The sequence below is a fragment of the Mobula birostris genome, chromosome 5 (genome assembly GCF_030028105.1).
Source record: "Mobula birostris isolate sMobBir1 chromosome 5, sMobBir1.hap1, whole genome shotgun sequence".
Taxonomy (NCBI): domain Eukaryota; kingdom Metazoa; phylum Chordata; class Chondrichthyes; order Myliobatiformes; family Myliobatidae; genus Mobula; species Mobula birostris.
In genome coordinates this window covers 58,121,044-58,142,709 of record NC_092374.1, presented here as the reverse complement: position 1 = coordinate 58,142,709, position 21,666 = coordinate 58,121,044, and the positions used below count along the sequence as shown (strand labels likewise).

The 21,666-nt window shown below is 42.1% G+C and overlaps 1 protein-coding gene across 2 annotated transcripts in view; it reads right to left on the bottom strand.

The window, feature by feature from the left end:
- The window catches only part of megf10 (multiple EGF-like-domains 10), a 171,780-nt gene that overhangs the window by 16,518 nt on the left and 133,596 nt on the right, over nt 1-21,666 (bottom strand). For both annotated transcript variants that reach the window (XM_072258063.1, XM_072258064.1), the window contains exons 14-19: nt 17,021-17,167; nt 16,564-16,698; nt 12,138-12,266; nt 7,807-7,935; nt 4,284-4,412; nt 2,530-2,658 (exon numbers count right to left, since the gene is read on the bottom strand). In XM_072258063.1, the coding sequence (XP_072114164.1) occupies nt 2,530-2,658; nt 4,284-4,412; nt 7,807-7,935; nt 12,138-12,266; nt 16,564-16,698; nt 17,021-17,167 (798 nt within the window). The remainder of the gene's footprint in view (nt 1-2,529; nt 2,659-4,283; nt 4,413-7,806; nt 7,936-12,137; nt 12,267-16,563; nt 16,699-17,020; nt 17,168-21,666) is intronic.

The window sequence follows — 21,666 nt, the reverse complement described above, 5'->3', positions numbered from 1 at the left end:
GAATGCAGAATGTAACATTACAATTACAGAGAAAGTGCAATGCAGAGAGACAATAAAATGCAAGGATATAACAAAGTAGATTGTGAAGTCAGGACTTTATCTTATTGTCCTAGGGGACTGTTCAATAGTCTTATAGCAGCAGGAAAGAAGCTGTCCTTGTGCATGTGGCTTGTGTTTTCACGCTTTTGCATCTTCTGCTGGATTGGGGGAGGAGAAAAGAATGACTGGAGTGATATGAAAACGCACGGTAAGTGCAGGAATGAGCTCTGTCTAGGCTGGAGCGTGGGTGCCTGTTAGGACGTGGGTTAGTTGGTGAGGGGTGCAAGGATTAGATTCCTCATCTTTACTCCAAAATTTTGTTCCCTGTAAGTAAAGTATGACCATTCCATAGTCAGCACATTGAAGGAAAGTAAACATTTCTATAATCGCCCTTCGCATCCATTTTAAGATGTCCAAAAGTGCTTCTCAGTCAAAATAGTATGGTTGGAACAGTTTATTCCCCTCTGCCATCACACTTCTGAATGGACAATGAACCCATGAACACTACTTCACTACTGTATCTTTTCTTTTTGAACTACTTATTATTTTAATACATACTTATTGTAATTTATAGTTTTTTTATTATGTATTGCTGTGCACTGCTGCAGCAGAACAACAAATTTCATGACATATGCCAGTGATATTAAACCTGATTTTGATTGGTGTGCTCATTGTTGGATTGTGGTGGCCAGTTTATGCAAAGCAAGCTTCCGTAATCAACAGGATAGCGGCTGTCCCAGGTAACGAATGGGTTCCATTTTGACAAGTGTTTATAAATGGATTTTGTCTATTAATCAGAAATACACATAAATCATTCCATATGATAACCATAATCCTACAGTACTGTAATGAGTGGCATCAAAAGCACGAGACCAACAAAAAAGACAATCACTAAAACTAGAGGGGAAGAAAACTAGTTCTGCCGATCAGACTTTCAGAACAATCAGACTTTCAAATTATGGTCAATCATGTAGCGTGTTCATAAGTAAGGGGTTCATAATATGGGATGGCCTGTAATGTGTGGAGGACTGAGAGACAAGGCCAAGAGATTCATTCTTACCAGGGTCAGTGGATCATTTAGGAAGTGTGACAGTCAATATGTGTGTCAAGGTGTCGGTGCGGGAATATTCATGCCTTGACTAGTGTTAAAGGGAGCAACATCATCGAGGTCAGGTTAGCAACTCCCATGAGATTGGATTAACAAGAATCAAACACCTACAACTGTCCTGACTGCTGGTTAGCCTCTCCTGACTGTCTTAGGGCTGGAGCCAGCAGATTCAACCACCCACCTCATCATCGTAACACCATACAAAATATTCAGAATTAGTGGGATGAGCAAAAAAAAGGACAACACAAATGGGAACAGAACAGTTAGATACAATCAGAACTATATTCTTGAATATAGGGTAAAATGTGACATGGTTAGGAACTGATAAATGTATAGATTTCCTCTATTTTCTTCAACTATCACCTTATCACTCAAAGACAGTCTTTTAGTCTGGTTAAGTATATGAAAAACTCCTTTGCTAATACACTTCTAGGGACTGAAATTTCAATACAGATTTCACACTGAAGAATCTGAATAGGAATTGGAATTGGTTTACTGTTGTCACATGTACAGTGAAAAGCTTGTTTTGCATTAGATTTCATACAATCAAGTCATTACACTCTGAGATAGTATGAGGTAAAAAAAACACCAGAGTTCAGAATAAAGTACAACAGCTACAGAGGAAGTGCAGTGCAGGGAGACAATAAGGTGCAAGATCAGAACAAAGACAATTCTCAAGAGGTGACAGGTACAGAACTGGATGCAGAACTGCAGAAAGTTTTGGAAGTAGCAACAAGTTTAGAAAAGTTTTAAAGAAAGCATATGGGTTCCATGACTTCATAAATAAAGGCATTGGGTTCAAGAGTGGGAGGTTATCATGAACCAGTTTTAGGTACTTCCCTTTAGGGAGGATGCAAAAGTCTTGGAGAGGATGCAGAAATGTGTAATGATCTTCTTTCCCCTAGTATGCGAGAAACAAGTGACGGGAAAGTCTGGAGAATATGGGATTTTCTTCCCTACATTAGAGGAATTTGAGTGGAGATCTGAAAGAGGGTCCAAAATAACAAGGGTCTGGACAGAGCAGACAGGAAGGAAACATCCCTATTGTTAGAAGGTGGAAAAATGGTGAACACAGATTTAAAAAAACCCAAAGGTGAGACAAGCAACAGCTTTTTTCGCTGAGGGATCAGCATCAGGAACACATTAACTGATGGGATGGTGGAGGAAAATTCAAAAGGGAATTGGATCAGTACTTGAGAGAAAACTAAAGTTGCAGGGTAAGGAATAGAACTTGGATGAGTTGCATTGTTCATACAAGGAGTTCATATAGAATTGAAAGATTATATTGCCTCGTTGTTGTTGTGTGGTGTCCTTCATAACTCAGCAATGTCTATAAGACTATAACTGGGGATAATGCACATTAGTAGCACCAGAAAACACACCTTGGTCACACCTTGAACCTTTCCATCCTGGACTGCAGTAACAGGTGCCTTTAATATGATCGCAGGTTGAGTTATTCAGACAATCACACATCTGGCGGCAGCCATAACCAAAGGTCCCTGATAGACATCCTGCAAGCAAGGTTTGGACAGTCTGGTCAGTTAGAGTGTCCTGAACAGCAAACTTTATAATTAGTTATACAACACTCATTCTTCAACCTTCAGCAAAGGAAGTATCTCTTAATATATACTATACAGGTGTGCTCATTGAGTTCACTCAAGGAAAAAGCCAACAATTCCTCAATGCATATTACAGCCAAGAAAACTGCATTGAAGTGGATCACTCTTGTTGTGTTGGAAATACAGAAGTCAATAAATTAAAGGAAAATTTGACAGGGCAGCAGGGAGGATGACTGAGTCTAAAAGTTGAGAGTTCAAATCTTACTCCAGAGACTTCAACACAAAGGTCAAGATTGACACACCAGAGTATCATTGTCAGAGAATGCATCTATTTGAAAGAGATATTAACTTGAGAGTCTTTCTGCTTTCTTAGGTGGATGTAAAATATTCAATGCCACTCCTTCGTGGAAAGGCAGAATTCTTCCTGGTATTCTGCTAATAATTATCCCTGAATCAACAACAGCATAACAGATTAGCTGGTCAATATCAGTTTGCTGGTTATGGGAGATTGTTTTGTGCAGAGTGGATAATGCACTTCCTGCATTACTACAATGAATTCAAATGTATTTCATTCGCAGCTAAAGTATGATGTTTGGAAAGGGATGAGAAAGACTCTACAGAAATTGCTATTTTAATTTAACAGCTTCTTTACAGAATCGGTATGGACAAGTGGGCCAGATGGCACTACTCCTGGCTGTAATTCCCTTTACTCCCTGATTCCAATTCAAAGCCTGTGCCATTGACTGAATTGGTTAAAAATGCAATTGAATTTATTGCCACTAGATGGAACAGCGATACCAGACCAGAATGGGCTGGATAACCACTAACAATGCCTACCCTCAGCAGTTAAGAATCATAGAAATTCTTACAGCACTGGTTAATAATGAGCTTTCTCTACAGTTCCCATCTGCCCACACCCCAACTTCCTTTAATTGGTTATACGTTCTACCGAGGTAGTCTCCAACATGAAGGCATGAACATCAATTTCTCCTTCCAGTAAAAAATAATGCCCTCCCCATCATCTCTTCTTCTATTCCCCACTCTGGCCTCTTACCTCTTCTCCTCACCTGCCTATCACCTCTCCCTGGTGCCCCTCGTTCTTCCCTTTCTCCCATGGTTCACTCTCCTCTCCAGAGCCGTGCATAGACTAACACAGCAAAGAGGAGGCCGGTTAGAACATTGTTACTTGTGCGCTGAGATGCGTCCTTCAGATGTTCATTAGTGGTGACCTTATAGAGGTTTATAAAATCATGAGAGGCAGAAATAGGGTAGTTCAGCATTGTCTGTTTCACAAGGATGGAGAATCTAAAACTAGAGAACATAGTTTTATGTGAAATACTTAAAAAGGATCTGAGGGGTTACTTTTTCACACAGATGGTGGTGGGCATATGGAATGAGCCAGAGAATGTGTTAGAGTCAAGTACAATTAGAAGACATTTGGAGAGGCACATGTTTAGGAAGATATGGGCCAAATGCAAGCAAATAGGACCTGCTCAGAAAGACACCTTGGCCAGAATAGACAAGCTGGAGTGAAGGGCACGTCTCCATGCTATATGGATTCAGCTTTCTTGACTTACTTTGTTGACAGTATTTGCCCATGAATCCAATGCGACAAGTGCACTGCCCGGAGATATGGTCACAGTCTGCTCCATTCTGACACTGGCACAGCTCGGCACAGTCCTTCCCAAAGTAACCCAAGGGGCATCCTGCAGTCACAGAAAGAAAGCAAGATGAAGCCACTGAATAAAGCAATTGCAGATTGAATCTGGGTGGAAGCGGTTACACAACAGGATTTATGGTCAAGTTGACAGCAGGAGCAATGTTGCCGCACAGGGGCAGGGTCAGAGATGAGCGCACTTTTTCAGAAGTTGCTGTTGAATTGCTATTGTAGATTAAAATGCATTTCTGGGAATCAACCCAATTAAACTCCAAAGCTCTGACACTGTGGCTCCATCACAGAGAGTAGTTTTTAACATTTATTTAATGATATACAGTGCGGAATAGGCCCTTTCAGCCCTTTGAGCCACGTCGCCCAGCAATTCCCCCCGATTTAATCCCAGCCTAATCATAGGACAATTGACAATGACCAATTAACCTACCAACTGGTATGCCTTTGAACTCTCTGAGGAAACCCGAGCACCTGGAGGAAACCCACATGGTCACGGAGAGAATGTAGAAACTCCTTACAGACAGTGGTGGGAATTGAACCTGGTCACTGGTACTATAAAATGGTGTGTTAACCACTACGCTACCATGTTGTGCCTTCTGCACGAGCTCCTAAGCCTTGTAATCCTTTCCACAAATCTCTCTGCCTCTTTCTCCTCTGTAAGACTCTATATGAAATGAGATTGTCTCAGTACATCTCTTTTGCTACCTCTTTCCCCAATTCACAGTTATAACTGTGTGAATACTCTCCTCAGAAACATCTTGGAACATTCCACTGAATTAACAATGCTATGTGCAATATTTTGTGTTTGTCATAGGTTTGTCTGAACTCCACCTTATCCTTGCTGCCTCAAGTTTGTTCATGAATCAGTTGCATTTGCCCATTAATTTCTGTTAAATCATTGTAGATATTTAAAATACGATTAAAAGCATGAATACAATTTAAATAGCATAATGATTTCTGGGAAGTGAACCTCTTTGGCACCAGAAAATAACTACACTGTGCATAGAATCTCATATCTTCCTTTAAGCTTCCTTGAAACAAGTTTGCAAAAAAAAATCACAATTTCCCCCTAACAACAGGAATTCTGCAGATGCTGGGAATTCAAGCAACACACATCAAAGTTGCTGGTGAATGCAGCAAGCCAGGCAGCATCTCTAGGAAGAGGTACAGTTGACGTTTCAGGCCAAGACTCTAGGAAGAGGTACAGTCGAAGTTTCAGGCCGAGTCCTGATGAAGGGTCTCGGCCTGAAACGTCGACTGTACCTCTTCCTAGAGATGCTGCCTAGCCTGCTGCATTTTTCCCCTCTCTGTTCTTGCTCTCGGCTTTTTCTGTGACTGATTTGCTTTGAATGAATGCCTTTTCAGCGCACCCTTCTTCTCCTTCTTTATACTGTTTATTCCCCAGTCCAATACTCTTTGGAACTACCCCAATGTTTTCCCAGTTCATTAATCCCAGATGTCCTCGTGCTCTCACTACACTGTAACCAGTTGTGACTTTCAGCAGCTTTGCAACTGGTTTGAGTGGAAAGTAAAAGATAAAATCTATTTATTGAAAATCACTAAAAGATATCTTGCTATTGTCATATTTGGTTCAACACAAGTTATACATTAGCACATTTATTTACTATTACTTTTTGTCAGCACATTAAATCTTATTATTACACTACCTGTCCAGATCTACGGCTCCAATGAAGTGCAGAAACTAGGGTCATTCCCAAATTCCTCAATAATCCTGAATGACCAACCTCTTATTTTGAGACTTTGACTCCTGTTTCATGTCATCTTGGCCAGCGGAATCATTAACTCTTAAGTCCTCCAAGGATGCTTTTTTATTGTACTTCAATTACATTTTCTCTTGGATGTCTGAATTCAGCACAGACCCAAAGTGTATAATGTTCCCTCTTATGACAAACTCACCATCACACAAATCAATCTAGAGGAACCTTGATGCAAGGATCCCTTCCTTGCTTTGATTTACACACAGTGCTCTAAGTGTGGTCTCACCAGGAGAGAGAAGAGACTGCAGGTACTGGCACATGAAGTAAGAGTTTGCTGGGGGATCTTAGCGGGTCGAGCAGCATCTGCCTTTTTGCAGGGTTTCCACCCCAAATGTTGACAATTCCTTTTTCTCCAGAGATGCTGAGTTTCTTCAGCAGAATGATAGCATCACCGAAGATCTATATTTGGAAGAAGACATCTTGTGCTGATATCCCCTTACATTCTTCCTGATTGCATTAACTTTCAGTGATGTGTACAAGAATACCCAAGACCCCAGAACACCAAGTCCTTTCAAACTATCTCTGCTTAATAAACACTCCACTGTTCTATATTTTCTGACAAAGTGACCTTATCTTCTGCCTTCATTCTACTTCTTATGTCCTTGTCCATTCACTTAGTCTGTCTAAAGCCTCCTCACAAGCAACACCATCACCCAGCTTTGTATAACCAGCAAATCTGAATATATTGTGTTTTGTTCCGTCAAACAAATTATTGATATACAGTAAATTGAGAATATCTAGAGCCCCAACACTGATCTCTGCTAATTATTAATTCTGCCTGAACTGCACACTGTGACCTTGATTTAAAATTTATCCTACCTAGTATCTCCAGGGAAGTAAAACTGTCTTCTTTATCCAGTCTGACCTCCATGTGATTCCTGGTCTAGAGTAATGTGACTGACTGTCAAGTATCTTTTGCATTGGCTCAGCAGGCAATTCATTTCAAGGTAATAAATGAGGCCCAGCCAGAAAATCCCCAACCCATGAATGAACAAACAAACAAACTAAGAGTTAAGTTTTAGCGAAAATCACCAAGCAGAACCTTGCTACAACTTTGAAGTTGACATGTTTGAAATCAACAAGTCCAACTTTTTCAAAGTGCTGTTTTAAAATATGCCAGATAATTTTAATTTCAATTGTAATTAAACATTGATCTACAGTGCTAACATGATTAAGGGCTGCATCACCATCTGGTACGATGGGGGAGCTACTGCACAGGATCAAAAGAAGTTGCAGAAAGTTGTGAACTCAGTCAGTTCCATCATGGGTACTAGTCTCTGTGGCATCCAGGACCTCTTCAAGGAACAATGCCTTAAAAAGTTGGCATCCATTATTAAGGACACCCCCCACCCCCCCATCACTGAGGACATGCTCTCTTCTCATTGCTACCATCAGGAAGGAGGTACAGGAGCCTGAAGGCACACACACAGCAATTCAGGAACAGTTTCTTCCTCTCTGCCATCCAATTTTCGAATATATATATATCATATACATATGCACACTGTAATTCAGCGTTTTTTGTTATTATGTACCATTGCTGCAAAAACAACAACATGCTGGTGATATTAACAGGATTCTGATTCTAATTCTGAAATGCTGAGCTGCACTCAGCAGGCCAGCTTGTGTCTGTGGAGAGAGCAAATGGGACCTTACTCTGTGTGCAGTAGAGTCCAGTCCAGCCTGGCGTGCACTTGCATTCCCCATCATAAGCACTGCAGTGGGCTCCGTTGTGGCAGTTACAGGTGTGGATACAGTTCGGACCCCAGTATCCTGGGGGACAGGCTGAGGAAATAAAAAGAGACAGGAGTCACTCAATGTTCACATGCTTCATATCAAGAGTGAATTTTAAGGGAAATACTGTAACAAGTAAGAGCAGCAAGAGTCACACAGCTATTCCACCATTTAGTGAGACACTGCCTGCTCCTTTAAGCAAATACACCTTTCAGTCCAATCTCCACAGCCACAATTTTCCTCAAAGTCCAAAAATCTATTGGTCCACACAAGGACCCATCTCCTCTGTCACAGCAAATCCTGAAGATTCACCAAAATGGTTAAAGAACGCTCTCCATTCCAAATGAGTGACCTCTTATCCAGAGATGAAACCTGCTTGTTCCAGAGTTGATCTCTCTATCTCATGTTAATCTAGAGAATGTAAGATAACCTTACAGAATCTCTCCATATTGAAAATAAAAAAGATTTTTTTACATGTCATAAGATGAACCAAGAATTTTGGCAATTCTGAGAATCTGAAATGCATCGTTTGGCAGCGAAGTGCGAGGAGTAACCTTCAAAACAGAGTTGGGTCATTGAGTGTGGAGGGAAAAAAGTAAAGGAATGTGACTAAGTTGAGGATGCCATTTCATAAAACCATGTGTGGTGCATGGTCTCAATGACCTCCTTCTGTGCTAACTAGTTCTGCAAAACTCCTAGTGTTGTTCATAATTAAGCTCAGAATAACTAAAGCAGCAATGGGAGGAAGCTGTTTCAATGTCATCAGGTCTAGTTTTTACTCCAGGGTATCTCAGTGACTCAGGTCATTTTAATTGCCTCTGTTGTTCCCATGATCACACACAGAAGCAAAGGAAAATTATATTTCCTTGAGAAAGAAATCTCCATGTCTAGCAGTTGAACCGTGTTCTATCTGGTGCAATGAAATATCAATTTCACCGAAAAGATTCTGGAAAAAAATATGCAACAGTGGTGTGTTTGTCGATCAGAAAGAGCATAAGAGTTTTGGTCCCTGGCAGAACTAGTTACCTTCAGTGAAGTTGCTACCACTTTGCCACACAACATTCAGAGGAGATCTTCTCTTTAAAGCTGCACACCCTATGGCAGCCACAACCAGAGAGGTATTCTAAACACAGTAGTTGTTACTTGTAAAATCAAGGAGGTTAGATTTACAGTATTAGCTGAGATTTAAGTCTCCAAAAAGCTTTGAGCCTTTTGTGTAAAAAAGGTACCTGAGGAAATATCATACCGGCTTTGCTTGTTTTGGCGGCCAAGGCTAGGTCAAAGGTGTTCGGCGGAGGATGGCGTTCGGGAGGCTGTATCGGAGAGGCTGGTCGGAGGCTTTAAGTTTTTGGATGGACGGACTCAGTGTTGGCTGTGGTCGGCGTGCTTCCAAGGCATCGGCAGTTGTTGGCGCCTTGAAGGTTTATGGCAGGGAGTTTCTCCCTTTTGCCGCCTGCTATCGGGGACTTGGGAGTCGATCAGGACTTGAGACTTCTTTTTTTAACCATGTCCATGGTCTGTTCTTTATCAAATTATGGTATTGTTTTGCACTGCTGTAACTATATGTGGTTCTGTCAGTGTTAGTCTTTAGTTTGTCCTGTTTTCTGTGATGTCACTCTGAAGGAACATTGTATCATTTCTTAATGCATATATGCATTTCTAAATGACAATAAAAGAGGACTGAGTGTTCTCATAATCTAATCTAATCTAATACTGTACATGTGAAAACACCCATGTGGCAGAAAAAGGGCATAAATGTAGAGAGCAGTTCAGGCTTATTACGAATGGTTAAGGAACATCAATAAACATGAAAGAAAAATGGTGTGAACTTGAGACCATTGTTCTGCCTTCAATTTCTGCGATGGGTGTTTCATTTGCCTGCATCTTTAGTATGTCTTTTTAGTTTATAGGAATTGTACCTGCGTTTTGGAATCCTTTGTGTTATAGAAATGTTTTATAACATGGAAATCCTCTGAGGGTTTTAAATGTGTTCCAAGAGTGTTATTTGGATTTAAAAGGTATCACTGAAAATAAATGAAATGTGTTTTAAACTACTTTTTTAGTTGGAAGAATCTTCTTGGTAGGGAGAGGGGACCCACTGCTTGAATAGTGGGTAATGGCAGCTAAACTCACCAGGGAATAAACAAGGAAGTGAACTAGTTTTTGAAGTTTGGGTAGTTAAAGTATAATTTCGCCTTTATTAGGAGTACTCAGGGCTATTTATATTCAAAGGTTTCAAAGGTACATTTAATGTCAGAGCAATGTATACAATATACTGTATGTCCTGAAATTCTTTTTCTTCACAACCATCCACGAAAACAGGAGTACCCCAACGAATGAATGACAGTTAAATGTTAGAACCACAAAGCTCCCCACCAACTCCCCCCACCAATGTGTAAGCAGCAGCAAAGCAATGATCCCCCCTCCCCCACTGGCAAAAAAAAGCATCGGCGCCCACCACCGAGCACTCAAACATGCATCAAAGCATCAGTAAAGACACAGACTTGCAGTACCCCAAAGACTACTAGTTCACCTGGTAATTTGACATACCACAGGCTCTCTCTCCTCCTAATAAGGGAAAAAGAGGTGTCCCCGTTTCACAGTGAGAGGGGAGATATACCAAACAACTCACTGATTTACGATGTTAAAAGTCTCTTGCGTCGCTTTTTCCGAGCTCTGTGCCCAAAGAACTCAGGTCTCTGGGCACACAGCCAGCAGCCAGCTCACTGCTTTCGATCTTCCGTGTACTCCCACGACACACCGGTTTCCTGCTGAGGCACTGATAAGGCTTCGGCTTTTTGTGAGAGTTTAGAACTTGGCAGTCAGCAAACCAATACCATCACACACCCTAATGTATTCTGAGACAATTGTCACTCTCAAGTCCTCTACATACAGGTCAATTTAGGATAATGAAAAGGTGAATTCAATATCTTTCATTGATTTAAGTTAGAATTCCAAGGGGTAAGTGGCAAAGGAGGGAGGTCATCCAGGCAGCTAAGAGGAAGGCACTTTCAACTACTACACCGCACCTCCCTGGAGGTGAGAGACCTACTCTCCATGGAATGAAGGACCACCAAGTCTCCCTCTGTCTCCTTCCCTGAGACCTCCTCCTTTCCCTGAGCTGACTCTAACACCCAACATGAAGCTTCGTTGGATAGTTTGCTCATTAGCCCAATCCTGCAACAAACACCCTCTCCTTGTGAGAGCATGCCCTGGTGATGTTAGGAAAGTTGAGATCTGTAGTCAGATCTGGAGACAGATATTATGTGTACTGAGGACTTCAGAGTCACCTCTTAAATCAAGAGGAAACACTGAATACAGTGCACTGTGCTTCTTGGACTATTTTGCCACAGCCATTGACTGGAACAGGAGAATTCCAATTTATCTTAAGAGGGGTTAATACCCATGCCCACACAGTCTGCCATTTACTGGGAATATACCAGACATACTAACTTGGATTGCAAACACCGTGCCTGGTCTAATTTTGGGATTGTCGGTACCTGTGCTGAAAATGATCACCAGTGAGATACTCCAGGTTAAAACAATGCTGGATTGCATTGTGCTGGGGATAAACAATATGATGTTATCCAGTTTCTTGGCAACAGAATCAGTAAGTAATGGCCACTTAGTGCAATGTGTCTGCGCTCTGATTTTTCCTAGATCTTTCCCACAGATCTGCAGGTTTATCCTTCTCAAGCATATATACAACTCCCTTCTGAGAATTATAATTGACTCTGCTTCTCTTTCAGGCAGCACAATGTGGATCAGAACCACTCACTGCTTACAAAACAAAAATGACTCCCCAACTTCCACTCTGGATATTCTTCCCCCTTAATCTGTGTTCTTTACTTTCTGACCCTCCTGCCAGAGGAAGGTTTCTTCTCATCCACATAATCATTCATCATTTTAAGTACCTTTACTAAAGAACTGTCTCTGGTCTGAGGAAATGTCTGAGTGACCTCGTCCCTCATTCCTGTTAAGGACCTGGTTCCATTCACTTCTACAGGGTCACTACAGCCTCAACATTGTTCCCAAAGTCGGATGCCTAAAAACAGTCACAGTGTTCCCACTGTGGCCCAACAAGTAATCTCTAAAAATCTGTTGATATCAGTCACATAATGCAACAGTCTGTAGTCGCACTAGATTCACAGAGGGTTTGATTAAAGCTCCTACAAAAGTTTAAAAAAAATTGTGGACCTATTTTAAAAATCCACATGAAATACAGTCTACAGGAAAGAACTGTTGATACTTACGTTGTGAACAGTCACTTCCAATCCACCCTGGGTAGCATTGACAGGAGCCGTCGATGGGGTTACACGTTCCATTGTTTGTACAAGTGCAGGAACCAGAACAGCTCTTCCCAAATTTTCCACTGGGGCACACTGTGAACAAAAACATAATCTAAAATGCAAAAGCAGGCATGGTAGATTGGATTCTTTATTGCATACTATTCTGATACAATGGAAAATTTTCAAATCAAAATCTACATAACGCATACTGAATTATTTTCTTGTGGTTGTCAATTCGAACATGGGTCAATAAATTGGAAACAAAATTTGGAACAGACTACTGCTGGGTGGTGACTTTTTCTAATAGGCAAGATCTAATCAGCTTTCTTTAACATTCAAAGATATTACCATCACTTTAACCCCATCTCCCATCCCAGTGCGAACATCCTGAATACACATAAAATCTGCAGATGCTGGGAATCCAAGCAACACACACAAAATGCAGAAGGGACTCAGCAGGTCAGGCAGCATCTATGGAAAAGAGTACAGTCGACGTTTCGGGTGAGACCCTTCTTCAGGACTGAGAGGGAAGCTGGGGAGGGGGGTGGAATATGGAGATGCCTGAATTAAATGGTGGGAGGAGGGGAAAGAAGCTAGCTGGAAGGTGATGGGTGAAACCAGGTGCGTGAGAAAGGTCAAGGGCTGGAGAAGAAAGAATCTGATAGGATAGGAGAGTGGACTGTAAAGGAGGGGACTCAGGAGGAAGTAATAGGCATATGAGAAGTAAAATGTCAGAGGGGGGAATGGACAGGGGAGTGGGGAGGGGGAGGTGGAATTTTGGTTGTTGGAAAGAGAAATCGATATTCATACCATCAGGTTGGAAGGTAACCAGACAGAATATAAGTTGTTGTTCCTCTTCCCTGAAGGTGGCCTCATCTTGGCACAAGAGGAGGGCGTGGTTGACACCTCAGTGTGTCCTGAATATCCTGAGGTTTGCTACTGAATGAAGTTGCAGCAGATCAGTAAGGTGGCTCACCACCGCCTCCTGACGTCAGGTAGGGGATGGGCAATAAATGATGCCCTTGCAGTTGAATCCCACTCGCCATTGTCATAGATTCCTGTGCTGCCAGAGGCTGACTATCATCTCATGAGTTTTCCAACCGGCAGGAAGGCACAAGTCAGGAGTGCAACAGAATATTTGCTCTCTGCCCCTACGACGGCTGATCACAATCATTCAGAATAAAGCAACCCAGGGGACTGACGATCCATCTATCACCATAACATTAATCCTCCTATTATCAGTGCACAATGTGTACCGTTTGCAAAAAGAAGAGCAATTACTCACCTAGGCTAGTTCAGTAACATCTCACAAATCCACCACATCTATTGCTTTGAAGAATAAGGGCAGTGGTTGTACGGGAACACCACCATGCACAATGCTCCCTCCAAGTTAGATAGAACATAGAACAGTGCAGCACAGAAACAAGCCCTTCAGCCAATATGTTGGGTGAACCAATTAAATTAGTAGTCAAATGGCAATCTAAACTAATCTCTTCTGCCTACACGATCCATATTCTTCTATTTTCCTCACATTCGTGTGCCTATCATTAAGGACCTCACCCACATCCCCTGCATCAAAGTATATGTTCTCCCCTTTATCCTTGAGTAGCCCTATCTTGACCCCAATTATCATCTTGCTTTTGATATAGTATATATAATGTATAGAATGCTTGAGATTCTCTTTAATCCCATTTGCCAAGAACTTTTCATGACTCCTCCGGCTTTCCCAATCCCCTTCTTCAGTTATTTTCTGGCTTCTTCATAATCTTCCAGGGTTCTGTTTGGTTCTAGCTTCCTAAGCTTTACATTCTTCTCCTTTTTCTTCTTGGCCAAATTCATCACCTCTTTCAACATCCAAAATTATCTTACCTTGCCGTCCTTGTTCTTTCTTCTGACTGAAACATCCCTGTCCTGTACTCTGTGCTGTTGGTCATTAAACACCCTCCACATGTCAGATGTAGACTTGCCCAAAAACAACTGTTCCCAATTACCTCTCTTTAGTTCCAGCCATAATACTCTCGTAATTTACCCTACTCCAACTTAATACTCACCTGCAAGATCCATATTTATCTATAGCTATCTTAAAACCTAAGGTGTTGTGGTAACTGTTCCCTAACTGTTCACCCACTGAAAGGTCAGTCACCTGGTCAGGCTCATTACCCAACACCAGGTCCAGTAGAGCCCTTCTTCTTGTTGGACTATCTACATGCTGATTTAAGAATCCGTCCTGGCAAATTCTGACTATCTAAACCTTTTACACTCAAAACGTCCCAGTTTATATTAGGAAAGTAGAGGTTCCCCATGCCAGCAACCCTATTTTACCTTCTCTCTATTTTTTCTAGAACACTGAAACCCTGAGACATTAAGTATCCAATTCTGTCCCTCTCTCAGTCAAGTCTCTGTAATGGCCTCAACATCATAGTTCCATGTACTGATCCATACTCTAAGTTCATCATGTTTACCAATAATACTCCTAGTATTAAAGTATACTAACTTCAAGCTATCCATCCCATTGCATCTACAAGAGGTGATTGATGTTTGTGGCCTAAGGTAGAAGGAGTCAATTTTAGAAAACCTAGCACATTTATTTTTCAACATAACCCCTCCTACATTTACACACTTAGTCCAGCGGTCGTGGAGCATATGGATCTTTGACCTCCAGGAAGGGTCCACAGCAGGGGTGATAGATAAGTTCATGGCCACCAATCACCCTGATGTTATTCAAACTTTCTGCATAATCACTCAAAGAGTTGAATTGCATGTGCATGTAAAGAGAGCTGTATAACTCATCTCCTTCTACCTTAGGCCACGAACTTATCAATCACCCATCTGTGGACACTTTCTGGAGGTCCAAGATCTGTATGCTCCACGACCGCTGGACTAAGTGTATAAACGTAGGAGGGGACTATGTTGAAAAATAAATGTACTAGGTTTTCTAAAATTGACTCCTACTACCTTAGGCCACGAACGTATCAATCACCCCTTGTATTATTTTGCTCTTGCCTGCTTTTACTAGTCCTGATATCTACCTTCTTCATCCCTCCACTTTCTGAACTGGTGCTCTGGTTCCCATCCCCCTACCAAATTATTTTAAACCCTTCTGAGTAGCACTGGCACGATATTGGTTCCTTTCCAGTTTAGGTACAACCTGCCCCTTTTGTACAGGTCATCTCTGCGCCAGAAAATTAATAATTCCAATTTTCCAAGGACAACAAAACCTGTCCTGAGCCAGTTCCTCAGCCACTCATTTCTCTGTACTATCATCCTATCCCTGCCCTGACTAGCATGTGTCACTGGGAGTAATCCAGAAATTACTACCTTAGGAGGTCCTGCTCATCAACCTCTTTCCTAACTCCCTATACTCATTGCACAGGACCTCTTTTCCCTTTCTACCTATGTCATTGGCACCAATGTGCACCATGATTGGCTGCTCCCCTTCCCTCTTGAGAATATTCTGCCGCTGCTCCAGGACATCCTGAGCCTTCGCACCTGGGAGGCAACACACCATCCTGGTGTCTCTCTTGCAGGCACAGAATCTCCTGTTTGTCCCCTTATCTATCGAGTCTTCTATATCTATATCTGTGCCTGAATTCACCTTTCCCTGCTGAGCTGGCCACAGGCTGGTGTGCCCTGTTAAGTCATTCCCCGCCTCCCCCCGGCAGTATCTAAAGGGTTATACTTGTTTCTGAGGGGAATGGCCAGAGTATAACCCTGCACTGACTGCTTATTTCCCTTACCTCTCCTGGTGATCACTCATCTACTATCGGAATCCTGCACTCAGGGCGTGACCACCTCAGTAAAAGTTTTGTCTGTGAGGTTTTCAGCCTCCAAGATGGTCCTGAGTACATCCAGTTCTAGCTCCAGTTCCTTGACGTTCTCAGTCAGGAGCTGAAGTTGGATGCTCTTCCCTCAGATGTAGTCATCAGGGAGACCGATAGGTTCCCTGCAATCCCTCATCTTACAGGAGAAGCCTTCCACTATCCTGCCTACACTTGTTATACCTTTGGCTCTAACTTCTCAAGCTTAAATTCTAGCTTCTGCCTGTTCTCACCGAAGCCTGCTAAGCCAAAACCTGGCAGCTCTAGCATGGCCCACTCCAACAATTGCCACTCCACTTAACCTTTGCTTCCTTTTGTTGGTCCTTGCTAATAAAGTGATAGACCATTCCTGTTGTAAAGGTATCACCATTGCTTCATGGTCACCAGCTCAGATACCGGAAATAGAGAAGTGTGGGCTGACCAGGAGGGAAAACACCACCTGCTGAAACAGAAGGGCAGGTGCCAAAACATTGACTTCTGCCCATCAACATGGCATGTGTACAGATCCACACTGGGGCTCAGTGCAAACAAGACCCCAACATTTCTAGTCCATATGGGGAAGATGAAAGTACCTTCATTGCAGAGAGCTCCTGTGAAGCCAGGCAGGCACTCACACTGGCCAGTGATGTGGTGACAAGGCCCATTACTGTGCACACAATGAGGACAGGCTTGACTACAACGATGCCCGTAGAATCCAGGAGAACAAACTGGAATGGAAAGTTTACCAGTTACGGTCCCTTAGCTCAATGGTGCTTGACAGAAAAGCAATACTAAAAAGTTAGATATAATAATTATAAAACACCTTCAACACACGGGAGTAATCTGACCCTAAGCCACTTGTGAAGATATTAGTGAGCAAGGTAGCGGTCAATTAAATTAGGTCTGAGACCTACAAGGGCATAACACCAATCTCCAATACAACAAGCCTGATTTTAAGTACTAACATTTAGCCTTAAGATTCTAACTACAAGAAAGTTTCTGCTGAAATACTAAAATTAGATCAGATTTGACAATTGCTGGGTTTCTTACTACGTTGACAGGTAGTTCCTCGGTATCCCGGAGCACACTTGCAGACTCCATCGCCTGGTGAGCAAGATGCCCCATTCTTGCAGTGACATGACAGGGTACAGTTTGGCCCCCATCGTCCTTCAGCACAAACACTGTCACAGTGAATACCTACAAATACAGAACAAGAGAAATCGCTGTCACTGAGCGCAGCGCTCAAGTTCAACTCTAGCAGGGCCATATTATCTTCACCCAAAAAGTTGCTGAGTGATTTTCCTCCATAGATACGACCTGAACTGCTGAGCTGCTCCAGTATTTTATGTGTTGCTCAAGCATCTGCCGTATCCTGTGTCAACACAGTCACTGGGTTTGGTAATCGGAATTGGTATTATTGTCCACGTGTACCAAGGTACAGTGAAAGCTTATCTTGTACATTGTTCATACAGATCAATTCATTAAAAAATGTATTGAGGCAGAACAAAGTAAAACAACAACAGAAAGCCAAATAAAGTGTTACAGATATGGAGAAGGTGGAATGCAGGTAGACAATAAAGTGCATGATCATAATGACGTAGATTGTAAGGTTAAGAGCTAACCTCATTGAACTGGAGAACCGTTCAATATCAAAATCAAAATCAGGTTTAATATCACTGGCACATATCATGACATTATTGAAGTATGCTGCAGAGAGTTGTATACTTAGTCAGTTTCATCATAGGCATTAGCCTCTATAGTATTCAGGACACCTTCAAGAAGCGATGCCTCAAAAATGCAGCGTCCGTCATTAAGGACCCCCATCAGCCAGGACACGCCCTGTTCTCATTACTACCATCAGGGAGGAGGTACAGGAGCCTGAAGGCACACACCCAACGATTCAGGAACAGCTTCTTCCCCTCTGCCATCCGATTTCTGAATGGACATTGAACCCATAATCACTACCTCACTACTTTTATATTTCCATTTTTGTACTACTTACATATTTTAACTATTAAGTATATATATATTTACTGCAATTAATGTTATCCCTATTATTGTGTATTGCATTGTACTGCTGCCACAAAGTCAACAAATTTGTTGACATATGCTGGTGATATTAAACCTGATTCTGATTCTAGTTCTGGGATGAATAACTGTGCCTATCCTTACCAATGCAGTCTGTTGGTTAGAGGTGGATGATTCAATTGCAGAGGGAGGCTTTGACTCCCAGGTCTTAGAATTTAGTGATGATCTTACTGGGAATTATGGTATTGAAGGTGGCACTGTAGTCAATAAACAATAGTCTATATTGGGTGTTTTCACTTTCCAGATGCTCCAGAGATGAGCGTAGGGTCAGAGTGATGGCATCTGCCATAGACATGTTGCAGTGGGATGCGAAATGTAGTGGACCGAGATTGTCTGGAAGACTGGAATTAATGCATGCTATGACCAGCCTCTTGAAGCACTTCATGATGATGGTTGTCAGAGCCAGTGGGTGGAAGTCATTAAGGCATGTGACCATGTGATTGTAAGGTTCAGGGATGATAGTGGTGGGAGCTGGTGGGAACTTCAGACTGAAGCCGAGGGGTTAAAAATGTTTGCAAGTACCCCTGCCAGCTGAACAGCACAGGATTTACAAACACAGCAAGGGACACCCTCTGGGCAAGATACTTTCAGCAACAATTTCTCTGCTACCCCAAAATAGTAACTACGGTAACTACCTTCTCCTTCCATTAACGTTGGCCTCCTTTCATTGGTGCTGCTGTCAGCAACCCAAGTTCAATCTGAACCTCACATGCTGTTGGTGTGACACGGTGGACTTCCTCTGGTTAAACCCGTTTCCTCTCACGTCCCAAAGATGTTCTACTGGAGTCTCTAAATTACACTTTGCTACAGGCGAATAGTAGGAGAAGCAGGGGGTACTTGATCAGCACGTAAGAAAGGTAATGGGGCAGAGGGCTGGTATAAGCTCGATGAGCTGAATGGCCTCCAACTTGTAAGAGAATATCAACTTAACTTATCAACTTCAATCTGATATTTCAGAACTTTATATGCCTCAGTGTCAAATTGTGCTGAAAAGCACCAGGAGACATGTTCTCACACCAAAAGCACAAACAGCGATAAAGAAGTAAGGAAACATAGTTGGGCAACTGCGAGTTCAGTCCTTCAAAGACTTTACCTGCTTTCAAAGTCGAAGAAATTTCTGAAAACATTCAGCCCCGTCCTCTCATAGGGTCAAAGAGTCGATACAGCATGAAAGCAGGTTCCTTGGCCCAACTCATCCTTATCGATCAAAGCCTATCTAGTCCCATTTGTTCATGCTTGGCCATATCCCCTCTAAACCTTTCCTATCTGCATATCTGGCCGCATTTCCTTTACATGTTGTTACTGTTTCTGCCTCAGCTACTTCCTCTGGCAGCTCATTCCATGTTAATCACAGACTCATAAAGAGACTGAGCATGGAGGCTTATTTTTGGTCCTAATGAGTCTATATCTCATTCGGCACCATTTACATTTATCCCACATTCATCCCACATTTTCATCTACTTCCCGCAGGTTCTACAGGGGCAATTTACAGTGGACAAGTAATGCATGTCATTGGGATGAGGGAAGCAACTGGACCACAAGGAGGAAACTCACACGCTCACAGGGCCAACATGCAAACTCTGCACAGAGTGTGTCTGAGGCCAGAATTGAAGCAGGGGCAATGGTGGTGTAAGGTGGCAGCTCTACAGATATATTACTGTGCTGCCCAAATCTTTGTGTTCCTTTTTCTAAATGGGAGCTTGACTAAAGGTCTATATTCATGGTGCTTTCTCATTGCTAATGTAAGAATGCACTGCAGTCAAAAAAACAGGATAAACTGTTTGAAAGAAGCTATTACACTGGGGATGAAAACATAGTTTCAGGATGCGGCTGTTCTGCCCCTCGAGCTTTTTCCCACCATTCAATGAGATCACTGGGATATTTTGAGTTGTTTTTCTTCCTGATTCTCGATGATAAGTTGAAATATCTTCACACATGAGCAACTTGTGATTAGGTGATAGCGTGACACATCATTAAAAATGAAGAAATGCAATGCCTAACTTGGGATGTTGACATGCTTTTTGCACCACTTTGGTTAGGAAAGCATAGATTAATGTGATAAACATGTGGTACAAATTGGCAAAGACCCCATCAGCAGATGTGTCACATAATCTGCAGCATATTAATAAAACCTAAAAACTCACAGAATAAAAACAATCTTTTCTCCTTTATATATTTTCACCAATCACTGAATGCCTCTTTTTTTAAAATGGAATGCCAATAAACATCCACTGCAGAGTTTAGACCTTATTGTGTCTACTGGCGTTACAATCAAGCCTGTCTTGTTGCTGAATGAATCATTTGAGCACAGCTGATGGGAAAGCTGACGGGATCCCACAGAAACTACAATGTATTATGTAACAGCGTAAATAAAGCAAATTAGTGAAGCAGAACTTTTTTTTAACAGAACAGCAGAGTTTTTCCTTTTGAAGTACCGAAAGGTTCTCTTTAATTTTTAGAACTCTTACTATTTTATTGTAAAAAAATATAATTGACTATCTACATTTTTCACTAACTTTGGAAAGAAGACCACTCCAGCTTGTTGCACCACTGAGCTGTAGTACCCTGTTGGAATGGAATGCCAATGTAAAGGACAAAGAACACATTGTGAGCCTTAGACGTTGCTAGGCAATTCCTCCGTGTTCCAATAAACTTTGGTTTGGGCAGAGCTCTGGAAAAAAAATGTGCATTCATTTTGTGCCCGATGTCTTACACGTGGGGCACTTAAGTTTAATTCGGCATTCAACTGAACCCATTGTAACACGACCTGGGTCAGAGGTCCATTCTGTGAAATCATAGGCAACCAGCCCTTTTATCTTGCCGTTATCTGGAGATGGCACCCACCTGGAGAAGGATCGCCAACAATACTGAAATGCATATGCTGCGCGTTACTTCTGAAAGACTGATTAGACTGAGGCCCCAGAGAAGGCTGAGGGGCTTCGCAGAACAGGTCTTTGAGATTATGAAAAAGGGTTTGATAATGTGGGCGCAAAGAATATGTTTCCATTTGCTGGAGTCGGAGTGGGAAAATGAGGATCAGAAAAGAAATGAAAGGCACTGATAAATCCAACAGAGAACACAGAATACCTCGGACAATGGAGCTTGTCCCCAACACAAGAGGCAAATTTTAGGCAAAGCAGCATAAACCCAAGGGGGAGGGAATAGAAAAAGAGACACAAGAGGCTGCAGATGCTGGAATATAGATCAACGGGCAGCCTTCTGGAGTAACAGCATGTCGAGTAGCAACTGTGGGAGGAAAGGAATTGTTGATGTTTGGGGTTGAAACACCACATCAGAACCATTAAGAATGGAAAGATCTGCTGATGGGAGTTGGGGTAGGAGGTGAAGGGAAGGAGGAGCAAACATATGTCACATTGGTAAACTCATCTATCAAAACTGGGGCTGTGCAACACAGACATTCATTCTGTTAAACAAATGGGTGTATGGACAGTTTGTTTACCAAAATCTTGGTCATGTACCTGTAGACCTGCATTTACAAAACTTTCTCCTTTAAGTCCCATATGTGACCCTTCTTGCTTCAGCTGATATAATAAATCACAACAGAATTATCTCCTTTTTTACAATTAATTTGGATCATAATCCACATT